Raw genomic sequence first — 18,499 nt, forward strand, 5'->3', positions numbered from 1 at the left:
TAAAAACAAATATGAGTTTCATCTAGTCAAAATATTTGGGAACCACAAATAATTTTGATCTGATAATGTTTACACGACTCTCAGATATCCAAAGATACTCATTTGCAGACGTTTCCCAACATTACTTATGTGCCTTATAATTGTAACCACTGAGGCCCGGACTAAAAAAAAACTTAAAGCCCGTAACAAGTTGTAGCTATGCATCTCATATTCTCATTAGGCTCCATTATGCCCAAATGAGATGAAAATCCTATAAAATATGCTCATAGTGAAAACCTAGATGAGTCGGCTCGTTTACAAATCTAGCTGAGCCGGGTCGGCTCATTTATCTCAAAAGGCCGAAATGTTAAGTTCAAATTTGGTTAGTCGAAAGTTCAGCTAACCTTTTTATTTCCAAAAAGTTTATACTTTTTACACGTAATGATATATATAAAAACAAAAATTAGTATTTATGATATACGCGTAATACAAAATTTATGAACTACATAATTTTTATATATGTATATTAAAATTTGGGTTGTAGTTTTGGATTATAATTTATATATATATATATATATATTAAAATTTGGACAATAATTAAAATAAACCAAATGAGCATTTTAACGAGCAAGCGCTCGGGCTCAGCTTGTTTATAAACCAAACCGATTCTAAACTAGCTTTTTTCAAGTTGGCGGTTTTGTAAAACCTCTCTAATTAGGCATGTTTGGCCCCAACAATTTCAATTAACCAACCCCGGTTCAACCCCTTGAGCCAAAACCCCTCCTTTTGACGGTTTTCTTGTATCATGGTTATCTATTTAGAACTAACAATCCACTTAAAAAGTTCCATATGAAGCTTTGATGTAGGATTTGTATTTTTAGGGTGAACTATTCACTTATATAAAAAGTATACGATTTACCAAACTGCTAAGCTCACCTTGAACCCAAGCCATTGGCTTCAAGCCACTCCCCACGAAGATGACACTTCTCGTTGTTTAAAATCCTCCAGTGAAAAACAAAACAAAAAAAAATCAATAAGAATGTAACACCAAATTAATTATAAACAAACAAACAAACAAACACTATCAAAATTCTTCGTCCTAGTGGTATCTAATTTGTGTAAAATAATTTCATTTCTATTGAGGACTTGAGGTTGAAGAGTTGAAACTACGAGTTTCGTTATAAACAAATTAGAAAGCGTATCAGCCGTTAAAAGAAAATTAAAATTAACTAGGGCTTTTCGCCGGACAGGTCGGTAAAATCCAGGTGATAGTAAAACTCAAGCGTTAATGCAGTATCGAAGCAAATTCGGTCGGTTTCGGTTGCATGTGTTATTGTACTAGAACTAAGACAAAAAATAAAATAAAAAAATTATAAAAATCGGGGTAGACCAATGGTGTGACGTCGGTCAGTAAAACTCGATCATTAGTAAAACTCAACCGTTATCGATCCCGGACGTTGAGGTGGTTTATATACGCAAATTCGATTGGTTTTCGTCATGTTTGTTGTGGTACCGGAACTAAAAAACAAAAACAACATTCGGTCGGTTTTTCTTATAGTACTGGAACTAAAACAAAACGCGGTGAGTCTACTCGAATTCGGTCGGTTTCCGTCACGGTACCGTAACTAAAACAAAATAATAAAAGAGAACAGAGAAAACAAAGTGGCATTCAATCATATACGTTTATTACAGGCCGAAACTAAAACAAAACAAAAACAAAGAAAAAACAAAAAACAAAAAAAAATACCACCAATGTAGTGTTGCAAAGTGACTCAATGGGAGCTTTACGGCACCAAACTTTTAAATTGTTATATATAATAATTTAATACTCGATAACAATTAAAAAAAGATCAAATAAAGGCGACAAAAGATTTGAACTATGCCTTGTGCAAGGTTGTCAATTCGAATCTCAAACCCACCTGAGTTTTTGTTCTATCGTGTATTACACCAAAAAGTTAAGCTCTTGTGGTGGCACAACGACTGTCAAATGACAGCCGATGATATAGTTTTTAGAGAACGCCCAAATCAAACTCTAATGACAACGTAAGCCCGGAACGAGACAACTAAGCCCGGAATGAGACAACTAAACTCGATTAGATAGACACAAAAAAAAAGTTCCAATAACAAAGTCAAATCTCATTCAACCTAAAACCCCTAATAAACCCTGCCTGCGTTTAACAGCCGACCAATGCATTCGGCATTCGAACATCATCTTCGTCATTCATTCATTCATTCAGGTAATCAACCAATTACTTAATTCAACACTTCAGATGTCAATTCATTTGGGTATTATTAAACAATGCTGATCCAGTTGAGCCTTTTGATATTAGGGTTTCTTAAATCTCAATCCATTCTAACCCGTTCCAGTTTCCATTACAAGATTCTCATAAACACCCACATGAATTACGACCTATTAGACTCAATCCTATCCTTTAACCGGCTAATCGACACCACCCCTGTACCCCCAGTTCGTGATTTCAATCACATCCTGATCAAAATAGCCAAAATGAAGCAATACCCAGCTGCTATTTCACTCATTCAAGACCATAATTTGTTGGGTTTTCGTTCTTTCGTGAAACCCAATTTGTATACTTTCAGTATCGCGATTAATTGCTTGTGTCATATGGGTCGGGTGGATGTCGGGTTTGCGGTGTACGGGAGGATGTTTAAGTTCGGGTATAAGCCGGATTGCCCGGTGGTTAATACTTTGTTGAGAGGGCTTTTTGACGTGGGTGATGTGTCGCACGCTATTGGGTTTTTTGATGAGATTGTGAAGAGCGGGTTGGAGCCGACAGGGGTGACGTGTGGGACGTTGATAAATGGGATTTGTAAAAGTGGTGATCCGGTAAGCGCGCGGCAGTTGTTGAAAGATCTGGAGGAGAGTAAGGTGTGTCGGCCGGATACGGTCGAGTATAATATTATTATAGGTTGTTTTTGTAAAGAAGGGGATGTGGTTCAGGCGCACAAGGTTTTTCATGAAATGAAAGCGAAAGGTGTTGTTCCGGATATTGTGACGTTTAATACTTTGATTCGAGGTTTTTGTGGTTTAGGTCTTCAGGAAGAAGTGGACTCGTTGTTGGACGAAATGAAAGTTAGAGGTGTCTCTTTGGATGTGGTCACATATAGCATAATAGCTCATGTTTTGTGTAAGAAAGGTGAGGTGGATGAAGGGTGTAAAGTGGTTGAACAAATGACGAAAGAAGGTAAGAAACCGGATACGTATACTTACACTGCACTGCTTCACGGGTATTGTTTGGTAGGAGAAGTTAAGGTCGCTAAAAAGATTTTTGATTTAATGATTGCACAAGGGTGTATACCTAATGAGATTAGTTACACCGCGCTAATGCATGGATTTTGCTTACATGGCGATGTGAATCGCGCTAGAAAGATCTTTGATACTATGGTTAAACAAGGGTTTACGCCTTGTGTTATTAGTTATAGCATTTTGATTAAAGGATACTGCAAGGCGAAAAAGATGGATAAAGCGTGGGATCTCGTTAGTGAAATGTATCAAAAGGGAATTGTTCCTAATATTGTGACGTGGACGACTCTTATCGATGGTTATTGTCACGTTGGAAGATACAAAGAGGCGTTTCTTCTTTTTGATGAAATTAAAAAACATGATGTGAATCCTAATAAGTATACATACTCGGCTTTGATTGATTCTTTGTTGAAAAGAGGGAAACTTCAGAAAGCCCTTAAAATGTGCAGAACTATGGAAGATAATGGTATAAGCCCCGATGTTGTTCTTTATACGAGTCTTATTGACAGTCTGTGTAAAGCCACGAAAGTCAATGATGGTTATAAAGTGTTTAGCAAACTTCATGATAACCGCGTGCAACCTAATTGTAAAACATACAATGTTTTAATGGGTGGGTTTTTCAAGAACGGTAGAGTTAGTGATGCGAAAGATTTGCTTCAAGAAATGTTGGTTGGAGGATGCAAGTTGGATGGTGTTAGTTATAATTTAGTTATTCAAGGGTTTCTTCAGTACAATGAGATAAATGTAGCGCTAATTTATGTCGATAGAATGCTTGATGCCGGTTATTCCGCGAACGCACACACGTATTCGATCGTAGTGAATTTGTTGACCACAAACAAGTTTGATGATGCTTCAAAACAAGTGCTTAAGAGGTTCTTTCAGTTTATGAACAAAAAGAGGTTACGTTCTTAAGCGGATGTTGACTAACTAAAGTTGATGAAAGTGATTCGGTTCTTGGATTAATTGAATGAAATATTGGGGAGCCGGCTCGGCTGAATAGTTTGGTTTAAAGATAATGATGATTGCATAAACAGAAAGAAGGTACACATAATTTTATGCCTAGAGTTATTCATGTTAGAATATAGATGTATATGCTCACTATTGGATTATACAATAAAAACAACTCGCATTTCGTATGCAGGTGTTTTTTATTTACATTTATTTATTAAGCTTTCATAAGATGATCTTTTTGATGTTCTTTTCTGCAGTGCTTTACTGGTTGCGGGGAGCAAGAATCGTCTTATATTTGCACTTGTCGAAGACAAACGGATACCTGAAACTTGTATATAGAGGTTTTTGCGCTCTAAATTTTGAGTAGGTGGTGATAGAACCTGTTAGAAACATGAAGTATATTATGTGAATACAGTGCGGTGGCTCGGGCTCCACTTTATCAAATTTGTATTTTGTATATGTGAGGCATCAGTAACATTTATCATTCATAAATTTTTTTTTATATAAGCGTACGCCTTCGAAAGAAAAGAAAAAAAGGTTGATTCAATCGATCAAACTGCTAACACAACTGGTCCAGACCCCTCCAACATGGCTAGTTTGGTTTGTTGGTTTTTTAAACTGAAGTTAGTGGTTTTGCAAACAAAGAATAAGTAAATCAATAATGAGGAAAATCGATAAATATAATACATAAACTTAAAGCAAACTCTCCTAAATTTAGGATTTTAACAATAAATTTGCAATAACACAAGGACAAACCCTCTCAATATCATTATTTCACACCCAAGAACTCAAATACAATAATATCATGCATACCCTCAGTCAAAAACTACTAATTTTCCCAACTCAAAATGTGTATGTTTTACTTATCTTTGCCAATTACCATTTTAACCTTCATGGTACAATCTGCAACGGAATGTTAATCTTCTAGCAATTATTTAATCTCAAAGCCTTGCATTTAGCCATTGACAGACCTCTTCCATTTCTTTAGGGACTGTATAATGCCCAAGCCTGCAAATCAGACCAAATCATATGTTAAAAGATTATTATAAAGTTGTTTTCGGGGTTGAAAAGGGGTAAAAGAGTCATTTTATTCCATACCCTTCATATGTTTTAAATGTAACGTATGTGAATCCAACCGAGCTCAGTATCTGAGAGGATCTCTCTCCGAATTTGCGTGGAACAACTTCGTCACCTATAAATCACTTTGTTAGTTATGCATTGGTCAAAAAGGGTAAATCTTAATTGGTCAACAAAACCGAAACTGAACCGTTTATCCATAAGCGGGTCAAAATTGCCACAAGCTTTAAATACATGCATACCGAGTCCATGACACATCAAAATAGGCAATGAGGCAGCACGACCAATAGCGGCATGCGATCCTTCCATCATGTTTATCAAGCGCCTACAAAAAAATCCATCAAATAAAATTTTCAGTTAAATAAATAAATGTAGAAAAAAAGTGTTTGACTTGGTCAACTATTGAAAACACCTTTAACAAAAGGAAACATTTGTGAAGCCAAAAAGTTATTAAAGTAGGGTTAATTACACAATAATGCAACTTTCACATTTTCATAGTTGTATGCTATAAGAGTGTTTCACATGTTATAGTTGTATAAATAACTATTAAGTATGTTGCATACATTGCAAAGAAAAACATTTTTTTTCTTACATGCAATGACAGAAAGATGAAAGTAAGCTACAATTGGTGTAATTAACCCTATGGTATATTGGAAAAATAAACGGATATTGGAAGGGTATTTTAGTAATTTACAGTCCAGCAGGAAGCCAGCCACTCAATCCAACAATAGCCTTTAAGTTAACAGGGTAGAGGTTGCCATTTCCATATCTTCCCTGAGTGAAACAAGTTGCAGAATAAAGGGCGCATGCTGCACCCATACTGAATCCTCCAATACCGAATTTAACTGTTAAAAAAGAGGGTAGTTTTTTTGTTACGGTGAGTTTAAGCTAATTTAATTCTTACATTTGATTTCATTGTAAGTTTAATAATTGCATAAAGATTGAAAAATGTGTTGTAAACAAAGATCAATTATACATAAGCATGCGAAGAAAACTTTTTTTTTTTTTTATGACAGTGAGAAAGTGCTACAAATATCACCAGACCCGCCAATGCTCTGCTAACAAATGGATCACGTGTGTCCTTGGCAGGGTTAAAGGCAAACAACTATTGGAAGATGGATTCAAACCTGATATCGGTTTGAATCGGTTTCATACTCAAACCGAACCAAAAACCAAAAATTTGGTTTTTTGGATTTTTGAAAACTGTTTCGTTGTTTCAGTTGTCGGTTTTCATAATATTAGTTTGATTTTGCCATTTTTTAGGACAAAAAAATGGCCCAAAATAATGAAGTCGGGCCTGAAACTTTTGGCCAAATTTTTTGTTTGTTAATGCTTAATTGGTTATTAAACATTTGGGCCAAAATCTTTTGGCATGCACCATTTATTAAACTTTTATAAATTACTCGATGTTCAAATATTAAAATTATAATCTATAAATTCACTAACAAAAGTCAGTTTTAAAGATAAATTTCCATGATATGTAACCAACTTTTTTTTTTTTGCAATTAATAATTAATCCCCTTAAATTATGTAACAAAACCAAAAGGGTATTCACCATATATGTAATTTATATCAACGAAATGAAAAAGGAAGAAAATTTACCATCCGAGGGCTCGGTAGATAACAAGTTTGCAATGTGTGAAGCAGAAGCATCTAAACCTGCAACGTCATTTGGACCATCTTCTGAGAGTTCTCCTTCATCAAACCCTATTATTGTGGACCAAAAATATCATAGACTTATCATCTTTATGACAAATGGGCTTTTGATAATTTATAAATTAGACTTTGGACTTTGTTTTTGCAAGATGAAATCCTTGAAACTTTTAACAGTTTAATGAAAAGATAAGTTCTTTCTTGCATGAATAATCATGCAAAAGTAAAATCCAAGAACTTACATGATGGTTTTTTGATAGTTGATAAAATAAAAACTATAATTTTGTTTTTTCAAGATTAATATCTTACATGCTGTGCAAGGAAATCCACCAAGAACGGTCACTGGGCGAGTAGGAGCAGTTGGGCATATCCATTTAATCTGCAAAATGTAAAATTTATAAGAAAAAAATATGCAGAAGAAGAATGCACTTAAAAAGACGTTATATAAATACAAGATTTAGGCGGCTCGTGACAATATGCTTACGTTCGGGAGAGGAAGGTTGTCCAAGAGTTGAGACCAGCTGCAACAAGATGCACAAAATTTTTATTGAGAGAGTATACTACAAACAAGGACAAAATAGATGGGTTTGTTGGGTTCGATAATGGGTCAAACGAGTAATGTTAGGTACGGGTTGGGTTAACCCAAAACACTTTTTATCCAAGAAATTGTATTTTTTTGATAAACAATTATTAATATGTAAAATATGAAATTATAACTTGCAAGAATAATAATTGTATCTTTATAATTAAACTATTTCAGAGGTTGTTTATGCATCAAAATTACGCTTTGGGTATTATTTGGCCCGTTAGAGATATAACATAAGTTTTATTGAACCATGCGTATGTAAATAGATCAAAAATGTCGCGTCCACTGCTTGCCATAATATTCCTCTTTTTCCCTTTTTTTTCTCTTTTTGTTATTTCATAAAAGCATCCTTTTTCTGTGTGCGTAATGGAAAGGGTCAAGATAAGCATAAACGTACAACAAAGACGAATACTTTAATGATTTCACATCACCAATATGTTACAAATCGTTTATGAAAGGAGGGAGCATATAAATCAGAATAAGAATCTCACGGATTTCGTTCTTAACGGTTTACATAAAAAAAATAATAAAGCATATTCTATGCTAACTACCGAAAAAAAACTTAATGAAACGATCACCAAAAGTGACCCAAAAACATACAATTACAAGAGTGTGTAGGCATGTAAACGATCTGAACAAACAGGAACATTTAAACAAACGGATTTACTCATAAATCAAAACAAAGTAACATAAAAGAAAATAGACAGACAACAATATCTGCATTGGGTTGAGGTGACCTGAACACACTTTTATTCCATTTTTTAATAAATAATTAAATGCGCTTAAAATTAACATTAGTCTATATATTTAATAAAATGATTTAGAAGGTTGAGTGCATTAAAAACTTATTTTGGACAACTTTCAACCCGTTTGACCAATTCCCTTTTTTTTTCTGAATACCGGTCATTTGACTCTTTTGAACTTAAACAAAACCTAAATTAATCCGTTCATAAGTAAATATTTGCCAAAAGCATTAATCTACCTGGAGCCATTATCGCCAAGACCATGCAGCCAAACAACCGTTGCAAGGTGCCTCCCTTTTGGCCTCACAACATAAGTCCTTCCAAATTCCACTCTCCTTGTAGCCGTCCTACTGCCTGATATTTGCGACCGATGCACGAATGATATTAATGCATGTTTGTGTTTTCTTAATAATATTGCTTACATGTTTATTTCATTTTAAAATATGCAACAACCTTAGAATGCTTATTTGTAACAGTTTATTTCACATATAAATACTAATGCATGTGTAATAAAATGTTAATGGAAGAAAGAGTATCCTGGACTTACCGGAACCAATGGAAGCATTTGGTAAACTCATGTTTAAATAAAATGCAATAATGAAAAAAAAGCACCAATTTCAGTTTGTAGCAGTGTGAAGCTGTTTCTGCAATTTATAGGCAGTTTGGGTAGTCACAAAAGGAATATAACATGTGAAAATTAAGTTGTCAACCAGCTATACATTGTGCCTAAAATTCAATAAACAATAAGAGCATCCATTAAAAAAGAAAACATCTTTTTTTTTAATTATCAAAGAAATGTATGTGTACAAAAGAGCATCACAGTGTGCCCAAAATTCAAAAGAAACAAGCTAGCATTCATTAATATATATTGTCCCTTTAGTTATCAAAGATATGTCTGTGTATATATATACACACACATAAATTATATACACACGAAAGAGCATCACATTGCGCTTAAATCCATTAAGAAATATATATATATATATATATATATATATATATATATATATATATATAGAGAGAGAGAGAGAGAGAGAGAGAGAGAGGGAGGGGGGGGGGGGGATGATGAGAAAACTTAAAAGATACAAGGAAAAACGCTTTTAAACAATTTTTTTTCATTTGTTTTATATTTTTATTAAGACTTTGTAGTTAGCGAGATACATATGCGTAACTTCACGATATTTTATTTACAACACTAATCTTATAATTAAAGAAATGAAAGAAAAAATTGATTGAATGATGGTAATTTTTTCGTAACTTTGTGGTTTCTTGTGTGTGCGTGCAGAGAGAGATAGAGAGAGGGCATAATGCAGAAAGATAGAGAGAGAGAGAGAGAGAGAGAGCACAAAATCAAAATCAAGGGTTCTGATGAGTTTCCAAGATTTTGATAGAGAATTTATGCTTCTGGTAGTACAGTGGACATAAAAGAAACTAAAGCAGAACTCATACAAACCCTTCAAGGAAGAATATTACAACAACCAACATCCTCTTTGGCTCTCTTTTTCTCTTCTTCAATCATTTAGATTTGCATTTCATGATATGATCTTTTATGGGTATCCATTATCTAATAAATGTGAACATGGACTTTCTGACTTATCATCATTGTTATTTGTGAGTTGTGACAATCTTTCAGCAATCAAGAATCTGAAAAACTGGACATGTTTAGTCCCTTGAATACAAATGCTCATCTTCTTAAATGTGACTCAACTAACTCGATCGACCCTTATACTAACCAATATTGTCTACTTCACCTAAAAGGAGCTTACAGCTTTGTTCTTAGGTCTCCGAGTGAAAAAGTACTTCTGAGTTAACTTGTTACAATCTTTCAATAATAAGAGCAATCAAGAACTTGGAGATTTGATCGTGTTAATTGGCAGGTTGAATTGTTCAACCAGAACACAATCCATATATTTATTTGCATCAAAAACATCAAACCCTGGCATATGTACACACTTAAAATCGTGTAACCTAAACACAGTCCATTTAACTCATTTATCTAAACATGTCAAGCTTGATAATCAAGTTGGTGGGTTGTATAAAAATGGGTTAAACGGGTTAGTGGGTCAACTTGTTTAACTAAACATGTTGACGGGTCACCCTGTTTTTAACTAAACAGTTTTAAGCGGATTAGATATGTCAACCTAAAGACTTATCATTTTCATGCCATGTTATGTATCGTCTGAATTTGTTAGTCCTACTATTTACTAAACTACAAATGCATATTATAATTACATAATATGCCTTTTGAGTTCATCCGAAACAGCAACAAAAGTAATGCTTCTGTTGTTATAATGCATTCTCAAAGACGTTCAAATTGCTTATTGTAGTAATGTAATCATTAGTCCAAACACTTAAAACGTTAAATGTTTTTCGACGATTAATGCATATGGAGCACCAACCTAAATATGAATTCTGAAATGTATTTGATGTTTCTCTTTCTAAATCTGCAAATGGCATTTGTTGCTTGCCACTACGAAGTACATGAAGATAATGAAAGTGAAGTCTTGAGGTTCATAATTAGGATTCTTGTTTACATTAGGAATCCATCAACGTTGTACGGGACCTACTAGTGTCACCAACTAAGAAACATCGAGACAAGACAAGTAATAAACATTGAGACGGGCAGGGGGACACGTATTATTTGTGCCAAGATATAATATTAAAAAAAACTTATGGGTATAGCATTAGGTTATATTTATTCGAGATTATATTTATATACTTGTAAAAAGGTTTTTAAAAACTTATGACTTATTAAAAACATAGAGTTAATACAGTTAAAAAAAAAAAACATACAGTTAATAGAGATGTTGGATATTTGATATTTGTAGCTGATTTTTGGAGTAAATTTAGGGTTGTGTTTCGGGAAATGGTAATTACAAGGAGTAATTTTTAAGCATATAAGATTGTAAAAGAAACTTGTAGACCCAACGTGTAATAAGTAGCGTATGTTATATCAAATGTGGCATATGGCTCTAGAATCAAGTAGAATTACTGTATCCTATTATTGCCATGCCTAGACACTACCAAGCATCCTTTTATAATATGAAAAAATGTTACTAGAAATAATAAAAGAAAAATAAAAAGATCATTTCAAGTATTATTAAAGCATTAAAAAGGTACACATGTGCTATGGGAATTGTGGGTTTTAGATGTAAAAATGGCAAATCACGAGATGTAAGTATCATGATGATAGGAAGCTCTTTGGTAAAAATGTCAGCAAGCTGATCTTGTGTGTTCATATGAACCGGAGTTACTAAGCCTTCCTGTAACTTTTTACGAACAAAATGACAATCTATTTCAATATGCTTAGTCCGCTCATGAAAGACATGATTCTTTGCAATATAGATTGCAGCCTGACTATCACATTTGAGTGTGACAAGAGTAATGTTAGGAACATTGAACTATGAGAGAAGTCTTGTCAGCCAAGCAAGTTCAACCGTCACACGTCTAATAGAATGGTACTCTGCTTCAACTAAGCTCAAAGAAATAGTAGGCTGTTTCTTAGATTTCCAAGAAATCGGAGAGCCCCCTAGTGAAACGTAAAAACCACTAACCGATTAACGAGAATTAGGACATGCTGTCCAGTCCGAATCACAGAATGCTTGCAAAGCAAAAGAAGAATTATAAAGTTCCTTTGACATATGATAAAGTATGAAGGGCTGCATTCCAATGAGACATCCTCAAATCTTGCATGAATTGACTCAGAATTGAACAGCAAAGGTAATATCAGGTTTTGTGTGAGTAAGGTAATTAATTTTACTAACAAGTTCACTGAATCATAAAGGGTCATCAAGGACGAGTCCTTCATGAGCTTTGAGTTGTAAATGATAAGGCAAAGGAGAGTTGGTGATAGAAAGATTGGAAGTATCAAATTCAGAAAGCATGTCTTTATCGAACTTGCGTTGACACATGATAACACCTTTTGTAACATAAAGAACCACCATTCCCAAAAAAAAATAATTGAGACTTCCTAGATCTTTGATTTTGAAAGATGAATCTAGAAAAGTCTTGAGATTATTGATCTCTTCCAAATTGTTCCCGGTAACTAAAATGTCATCAACATATACAGCGACATAAACCACTGATGATTCCATAGACTTTGAAAATAAAGAATGATCATTCTGATAACCCACATACCCTCTTGATTTTAATGCGGAAGACAATTTCTCATACCATTGTCAAGAAACTTGTTTTAACCCATATTAGGATTTCTGAAGTTTAAGCACCCGAAGAACAGGAAGCCGCATGCCAGGTGGTGGAAGCATATAGACATCTTCATTCAAATCCCTATGAAGAAATGTATTATTAACGTCTGGCTGAAATAGAGTCCAATGTTGTTTTATAGCGACAACTACAAGGCTTCTGATAGTGGTCATCTTGATAACAGGAGAAAAGTTTTCATTATAATCAATCCCTTCTCATTCTCATTTTGAGTATCTCATCTCACAACCAATCTAGCTTTACAACATTCAACCTCCCCATCCACATTGTGTTTAACTTTAAACATCCATTTGCATTTAATAGCTTTCTTTCCAGGGGAAAGATCAGTAACAACCCAAGTTTGATTGGTTTCAAGAGCTTGAAATTCAGCTTTCATGGCATTTTGCCATTCAGGAATACCAACGGCTTCCTTATAAGAAGTAAACTCATGTAAATCAGAGATCTATTGAGTGAAGTTTTACTGGAAGGAAGAAGATGAGAAGAAGAACAAGAGATATTAGGGGAACTCGAATTAGTGATAGTGTGAAAACAATGATTAGAAGATTCAGAGTTATTACAAATATAGTCATTTAAGTATGAGGGCGGAACAGGAATTCTTGAAGATCTTCGAACAGGATCAGGGATAGGAATGGAAGATGAAAGCTCATGAACAGGATTAAGAGCAGGAGTAGTGAAGGATTAGGAGCAGGATCAGTAGGGGGTAGACAAGGGATCGCCAAAAAACAATTGATAAGATCAATAGATGGAAAAATGAAGCTATCTTTGGATTTAGTCATAGAGGAAAATAAAGTTTCAAAGAAAACAACATCTCGAGATATGACAAGTCAAGGTCATACAATTTGTATTGCTTCTTACCAAGAGGATGGCTAAGAACAACACAAGGCACAACCCCTAGTCTGAATTTATTTCTTCCATGAGATAAGGTGGAAGCATAAGCAAAACAGCCAAAAGACTTCATATGTGCATATGAAGGAGTTTTTCTTGTTAAAACCTCACAAGGGGTTTTATTGTTAAGAATTTCGGTAGGAAACCGATTGATTAAGTGTGTTGCAGTTAACACACAATCACCCCAAAACTGAACTTACAGCTTAGATCGAAACATAAGAAATCTTGAGGTTTCAAGCAAATGTTTATGCTTTCTTTCAACAATGTCACTTTGTTGAGGAACAACAACACAAGTGGTCTAATGAACAATGCATTTACTCAGCAAATATGCACTTTCAACAGATCCAGACCCAGTTCAAAAGCATTATCAGATCTGATACATTTCACAGCAGTGCCAAACTGATTGCAAACCATTTCAATAAAAGACTGAAGTATGGGAAAGACATTGCTTTTAGTTGAAAGCAAATGTATCCATGTAGTTCTGCTATAATAATCCACTATGGTTAAAAAAATATCTAAAGCCATTATATGTAGCTGTGTGATACGGCCCCTGAACATCAATATGGATTAACTCAAAAATTTTACTAGTTGATGTGGTACTATTAGGAAATGGCAATTTATGTTGTCGTGCCTTAGGACAAATATCACAATGCTCACTAGATTTCAAACAAATATTAGAAATGAAAGGCAATTGTTTAAGTTTGTAGCTTGGTAAATGACCAAGTCTATTGTGTCAAGTTTCAAACTTACAATAGAATTACACGCATTATTAGAAATAGAAAGACGTTTAGTGGCCTCGAGAAGGTAAAATACCATTTTCCATATAACCAAGAACTTGTGAAGGGGCCTGCAAAACACAGGTAGTTTTAGATAAATGAACAATACCATCAGTATCAATGCATAATCTGGAGACAGAGAAAAGATTCCGTTTAATATGTAGCTTGAAATGGACATTCAACAAAGAAATGTCATTAGTCAAAGGAACAGTCCCATATTGATGGACTGCGATAGATGCCCCATTAGGAAGAGTGATAAGAATAGGATTTTTAAGAAAATAAATGCTTGAAAACAAATTTTGATCATGGCTATATGATCATTTGCACCAGTGTCAATGATCCATTTAGAACATTGATTTGAAGAATCGATGGACATATTCAGAATAACTATTTGAGGTTGCCATTGAAAAACACAACAAAACGAAATAAATGCACGAGAAGAAGGAACGGAAGAGAGCAAAACTTATGTGTCGTATATCTGACACGGCGTATAAGCGTATAAGTATATATGCTAGAAAACTTATGCACCGTATAAGTAAGAACTTATATGGCGTATAAGTTAAGCAACAAGAAATTGACAAAATTTTGAGTGAGAATGAATGAGAAAAGATCTGAAACTTTGAGAAACTTGTTCAAAAACAAGAATATGAGATGTGAAGTTTGATAAAGTTTGAACGGTTAAAACTTCTGGAACTAAGAAAAATAGGTAGAAAAGAGATGAAATCTCACAAGATGTTGAATAAAACAAAGGAAATTGATTAAAAAACAATCAACTCCCGAACAAAACACAAGAATGATCAAAGAAAATGATCAGATGAAAATGAGAAAACCGACAAAGTGAGAGAAACCGGTTGAAACAAAAAAACAGAGTAATTGTTGAAAATGATAACACAAAATAAAAGAAGAAATGAAGTAGGAAGAAAATTTTATTATTTCAGAATAAAAAATTGCATACAAGAATCAAAACAAACTATATATATATACATCAAACATATACGTCGTGTATGTTTATACGGCATGTAAGTTTACACGCCGTATAACATATAGGGCGCGTATATATACTTATACGCTTACAATTTGTAGATTGTCTTATTCAGTTTCTTGATTCCTTTTAAGATCTATAACTCTGCCGTTGTCTCGGTTTCTGGATTGATTCTTCGCTGCAATCGGTTTTCTTGCCCACACCTTTGATCGGATTTCTCAAACTAGGGATATCAAGAACACAATATTGATCACAACCGATCGACTTTTTTATTATTATCGAAAACGAATTACAATGAAAAGAAAACAAATAAGCATGATTTATATAGACCTCAATTTAAACTCAGTATGAATTTAAAATTTTCAAACAAAGCAAAAGGATAAACATAATTTAAACTTAATCTCCAAAAAATTAAATTAACCCTTTAACTTTTGTTCTCCTATTAAATTAACCCTTTTTCGTTTTCCTCCATAGCAACCCCTTGAGATCGTCCTTGTTCCCTTAAATTAACCCTTTAACTTTTGTTATATTAAATTAACCCTTTTTCGTTTTCCTTCATAGCAACCCTTTGAGATCGCCCGTACTCCCTTAATGCCCTTTAAGGGTTTACTTGTCTACGAATACCGTATTGCTTATAATTCGCCCTAGTGACTTAAAAGTTAATGTGAAATGTGACATCATATCGCATATAGGTTCACATACATATGATTATTCGCCTTGACTTCAAGTACTCAATAAGTCAATGTCACATAGTTTCAAAACACCCATCTAAACAATCATAAGAGAACTAAAGATGAATGGGCTTAAACCATATGATTAATAAATAATTAACCAAATAATCTGAAATTGCTCACAGATGGTGTGCCCTCTCAACCTAGCTTACAATATTTAACAGGAGAGATAACCTTTTCAGTCAAATCCACAATACAAGCCCTATAATATCAACACCTCTACAAAATTTTATAATAAATTATTTACTGTTTATCTGCCTTACTTGACAGTTTAGTGATAAAGGGAAAGATTGCTTCAAGCAACACCTTGGGGCACTCCTCATGTGGAAGATGACCACAACTTGATATTGCAACTAGTGTCTGCATAAGTACATTTTTTGGCTTAGAATTCAGAAACACTTAACTTTTTTAAAAGTTTCCTTCAATAAAAGATGAAGAGTAAATTACATTTTTGGCTCAGAATTCAGAACACTTAACTTTTACCCTTTTAGCCTAGAAAAATATTTTAACAAATCAGAGTATGAGATTTAAACTCTATAACCATTTTGGTCTCACATTTTTCAGTTAAATATGCTGTCACATGTTACTCACATGAGGGACGTTTTAGTCCTTTTCTTCACCGTGCTCATTTACTACCTTACTAGGTTATAGCCCGTGTTTCACACGAATGAAAAATATAATAAAAATAAAAAAATGTTATATGTAATACATTAATCATAAGTGAATTAACAATATATCATTTAGAATTCAAGAAATTCAACACAATAACTAGTTAAGTGGAGTTGGTAAGCATCTTTAGTTTGAAACATGAGGTATTGGGTTCGAGACCTGCATCACACAATAATTTATTTTTCAAAATTTTACAAAATTTTATCTTCATAAGAAGATTTGGAAGAAAAGATGATAAAATAGGAAACCGCTCACATGGCATCTATGTGGCATCATATGTGGAAGCGCTAGAATGATGCCATGTGAAAAAATCATGTTGTTTTAATATATAGTTAGGTGTTTATATTGGATGTCAATATTTAAATACAAATTTAACAATTTAAAATATGTATCCAAACTCCAATGTGTAATTTATCAACATTTGATTCTTAAAAAATGTATTTATTTGTTAACACTTTCATGTAACAAAACCATACATATACAATTTTTATGTAATCGATCAATTTGCATTTTAACTTTTACAAAAAACAATGAGTTTAGTATTCTTATTAAAAAAGAAGATAAAAATATACTTATAAATTTATAAAGCACGTTATACTACTAAATTGATTTCTATAATATTTAAGAAATCATTTTAATAATACATTTCATTTATGTGTTGTTTTTAAACTGTATATAAAAAATTCCTGTTTTCAAAATACATTTTTCATTAGTTGTATAAATCATATCAAAATATATTGATCAACTACTTTATACATTTTTAAATCCAAACTTTTATAGATAAATTTTAGTGCTTTGAAAATAATAACTTTATCTATAAATAATATAATTAATTAGTATTTATAGATTAAGTTATAATATAAATAAATAAAAATAGGAAAATATACTCACAGAATTTACAAATTTGGATGCCATAGTTTGAACAGATTTAAGAGGAACAAGTGCATCTTCATCTTCAGCTCCTGTGATGACCATAACTGGGATGTCTTCAACCGCTTTGACTAACAAGGATGCACTTTGCTCGGTGAGGACTGTATCGGACGATAACTTCCTGATTTCATACAACGATTCGTCGCAGCCTTCTACACATAGCGGGGCCTACACCACGCAAAAGCAAGAAAAATAATATTTAACATATAATCTATTTTTCAATAACACGGTTCAGGTGGTTGTAGGTCCCGAGACGGGTGGATCTAACAACGTGTCTTGGATCAACCGAACTTAGTGCTAGTGTAAATCACACTAAGTCACCTAAGAGATCTCGGATCTTGAGAGTTATTTTCATGTAAGGAAGAGTGAGTGAGAGAGAGAGGAGAGAACAAGAGAAAGTAGGATTATGAGAGTTAGAGTTTTTGCAAAAGGTTATTTTTCTCATGACATGCTTCCTATTTATAGGGAAGCATGCATGAGAAACTTGTCATTGTCAAATGCCCAATGGGCTTGTTTACATATTTCCCTTGGGCCATAAATACAAACAAAACAACATAAAAGGCCCAATACATACAAGTTCAAGACAAAAGACTAAATATACAAAAAGGGACCTAACAATCTCCCTCTAATCTTTAGTACTGAAATTCGCTGGTGTCGTATTCCAGCCAGTCATCCTCAGATAGTGGAAGTTCAACAAGTCTTCTGACGAAATTGTTGAATGCTCCAACTATCCGGTCAGTGTTCTGACGTCCAATATCCTCGACGGTTCGCAGGGGCGAGTTGTATAGCTTCTTGATGTCTTCTATATGCAGCCCCATTAACTCGTGCTCGTCAAATATACGAATTTCTTGCATGTTTCTGCAGCGTATGACGGCCTCCCTGTAGTGTTATCGAATTCCCAACCAATGAAGTCTCGAAGAATGTTAGGAATGTAGGGCTCACCATGGTATATAATGTGACAGTCCTTTGGTGCCATGTATCTCCACATGGTTCGTGGCTCTCCGGTGGCTGGATCGATCTCCTTTGGGTTCTTGAACTTCCGACCCTTATTTAC

At 33.9% G+C, this 18,499-nt stretch overlaps 3 protein-coding genes across 3 annotated transcripts in view; 1 reads left to right on the plus strand and 2 right to left on the minus strand.

The window, feature by feature from the left end:
* The first annotated feature begins 2,276 nt into the window (after positions 1-2,276).
* On the plus strand, positions 2,277-4,153 carry LOC143538362 (uncharacterized). The gene has a single exon (XM_077031937.1). The coding sequence runs from the start codon at positions 2,279-2,281 to the stop codon at positions 4,151-4,153; it is 1,875 nt and encodes a 624-aa protein (XP_076888052.1). The 5' UTR covers positions 2,277-2,278.
* An 826-nt stretch (positions 4,154-4,979) lies between these two features.
* On the minus strand, positions 4,980-8,829 carry LOC143538363 (uncharacterized). The gene is made up of 9 exons (XM_077031938.1): positions 8,799-8,829; positions 8,491-8,668; positions 7,407-7,443; positions 7,232-7,301; positions 6,872-6,976; positions 5,964-6,114; positions 5,512-5,594; positions 5,291-5,384; positions 4,980-5,200 (listed from the first exon to the last, which is right to left on the minus strand). Exons 1-9 carry the CDS (start codon positions 8,827-8,829, stop codon positions 5,134-5,136), a joined length of 816 nt encoding a protein of 271 aa, XP_076888053.1. The 3' UTR covers positions 4,980-5,133.
* Positions 8,830-16,046: 7,217 nt separating this feature from the next.
* Positions 16,047-18,499, minus strand: part of LOC143538369 (uncharacterized) — a 69,105-nt gene continuing 66,652 nt past the window's right edge. Inside the window, exons 2-3 of the mRNA XM_077031943.1 lie at positions 17,407-17,613; positions 16,047-16,206 (exon numbers count right to left, since the gene is read on the minus strand). Coding sequence (XP_076888058.1) covers positions 16,090-16,206; positions 17,407-17,613 — 324 coding nt within the window. The 3' untranslated portion in view covers positions 16,047-16,089. The remainder of the gene's footprint in view (positions 16,207-17,406; positions 17,614-18,499) is intronic.

The sequence above is a fragment of the Bidens hawaiensis genome, unplaced genomic scaffold, assembly GCF_021521415.1.
Source record: "Bidens hawaiensis isolate Kalapana, Puna unplaced genomic scaffold, B.hawaiensis_p1.1 tig00011610_1, whole genome shotgun sequence".
In the NCBI taxonomy this organism is placed as follows: domain Eukaryota; kingdom Viridiplantae; phylum Streptophyta; class Magnoliopsida; order Asterales; family Asteraceae; genus Bidens; species Bidens hawaiensis.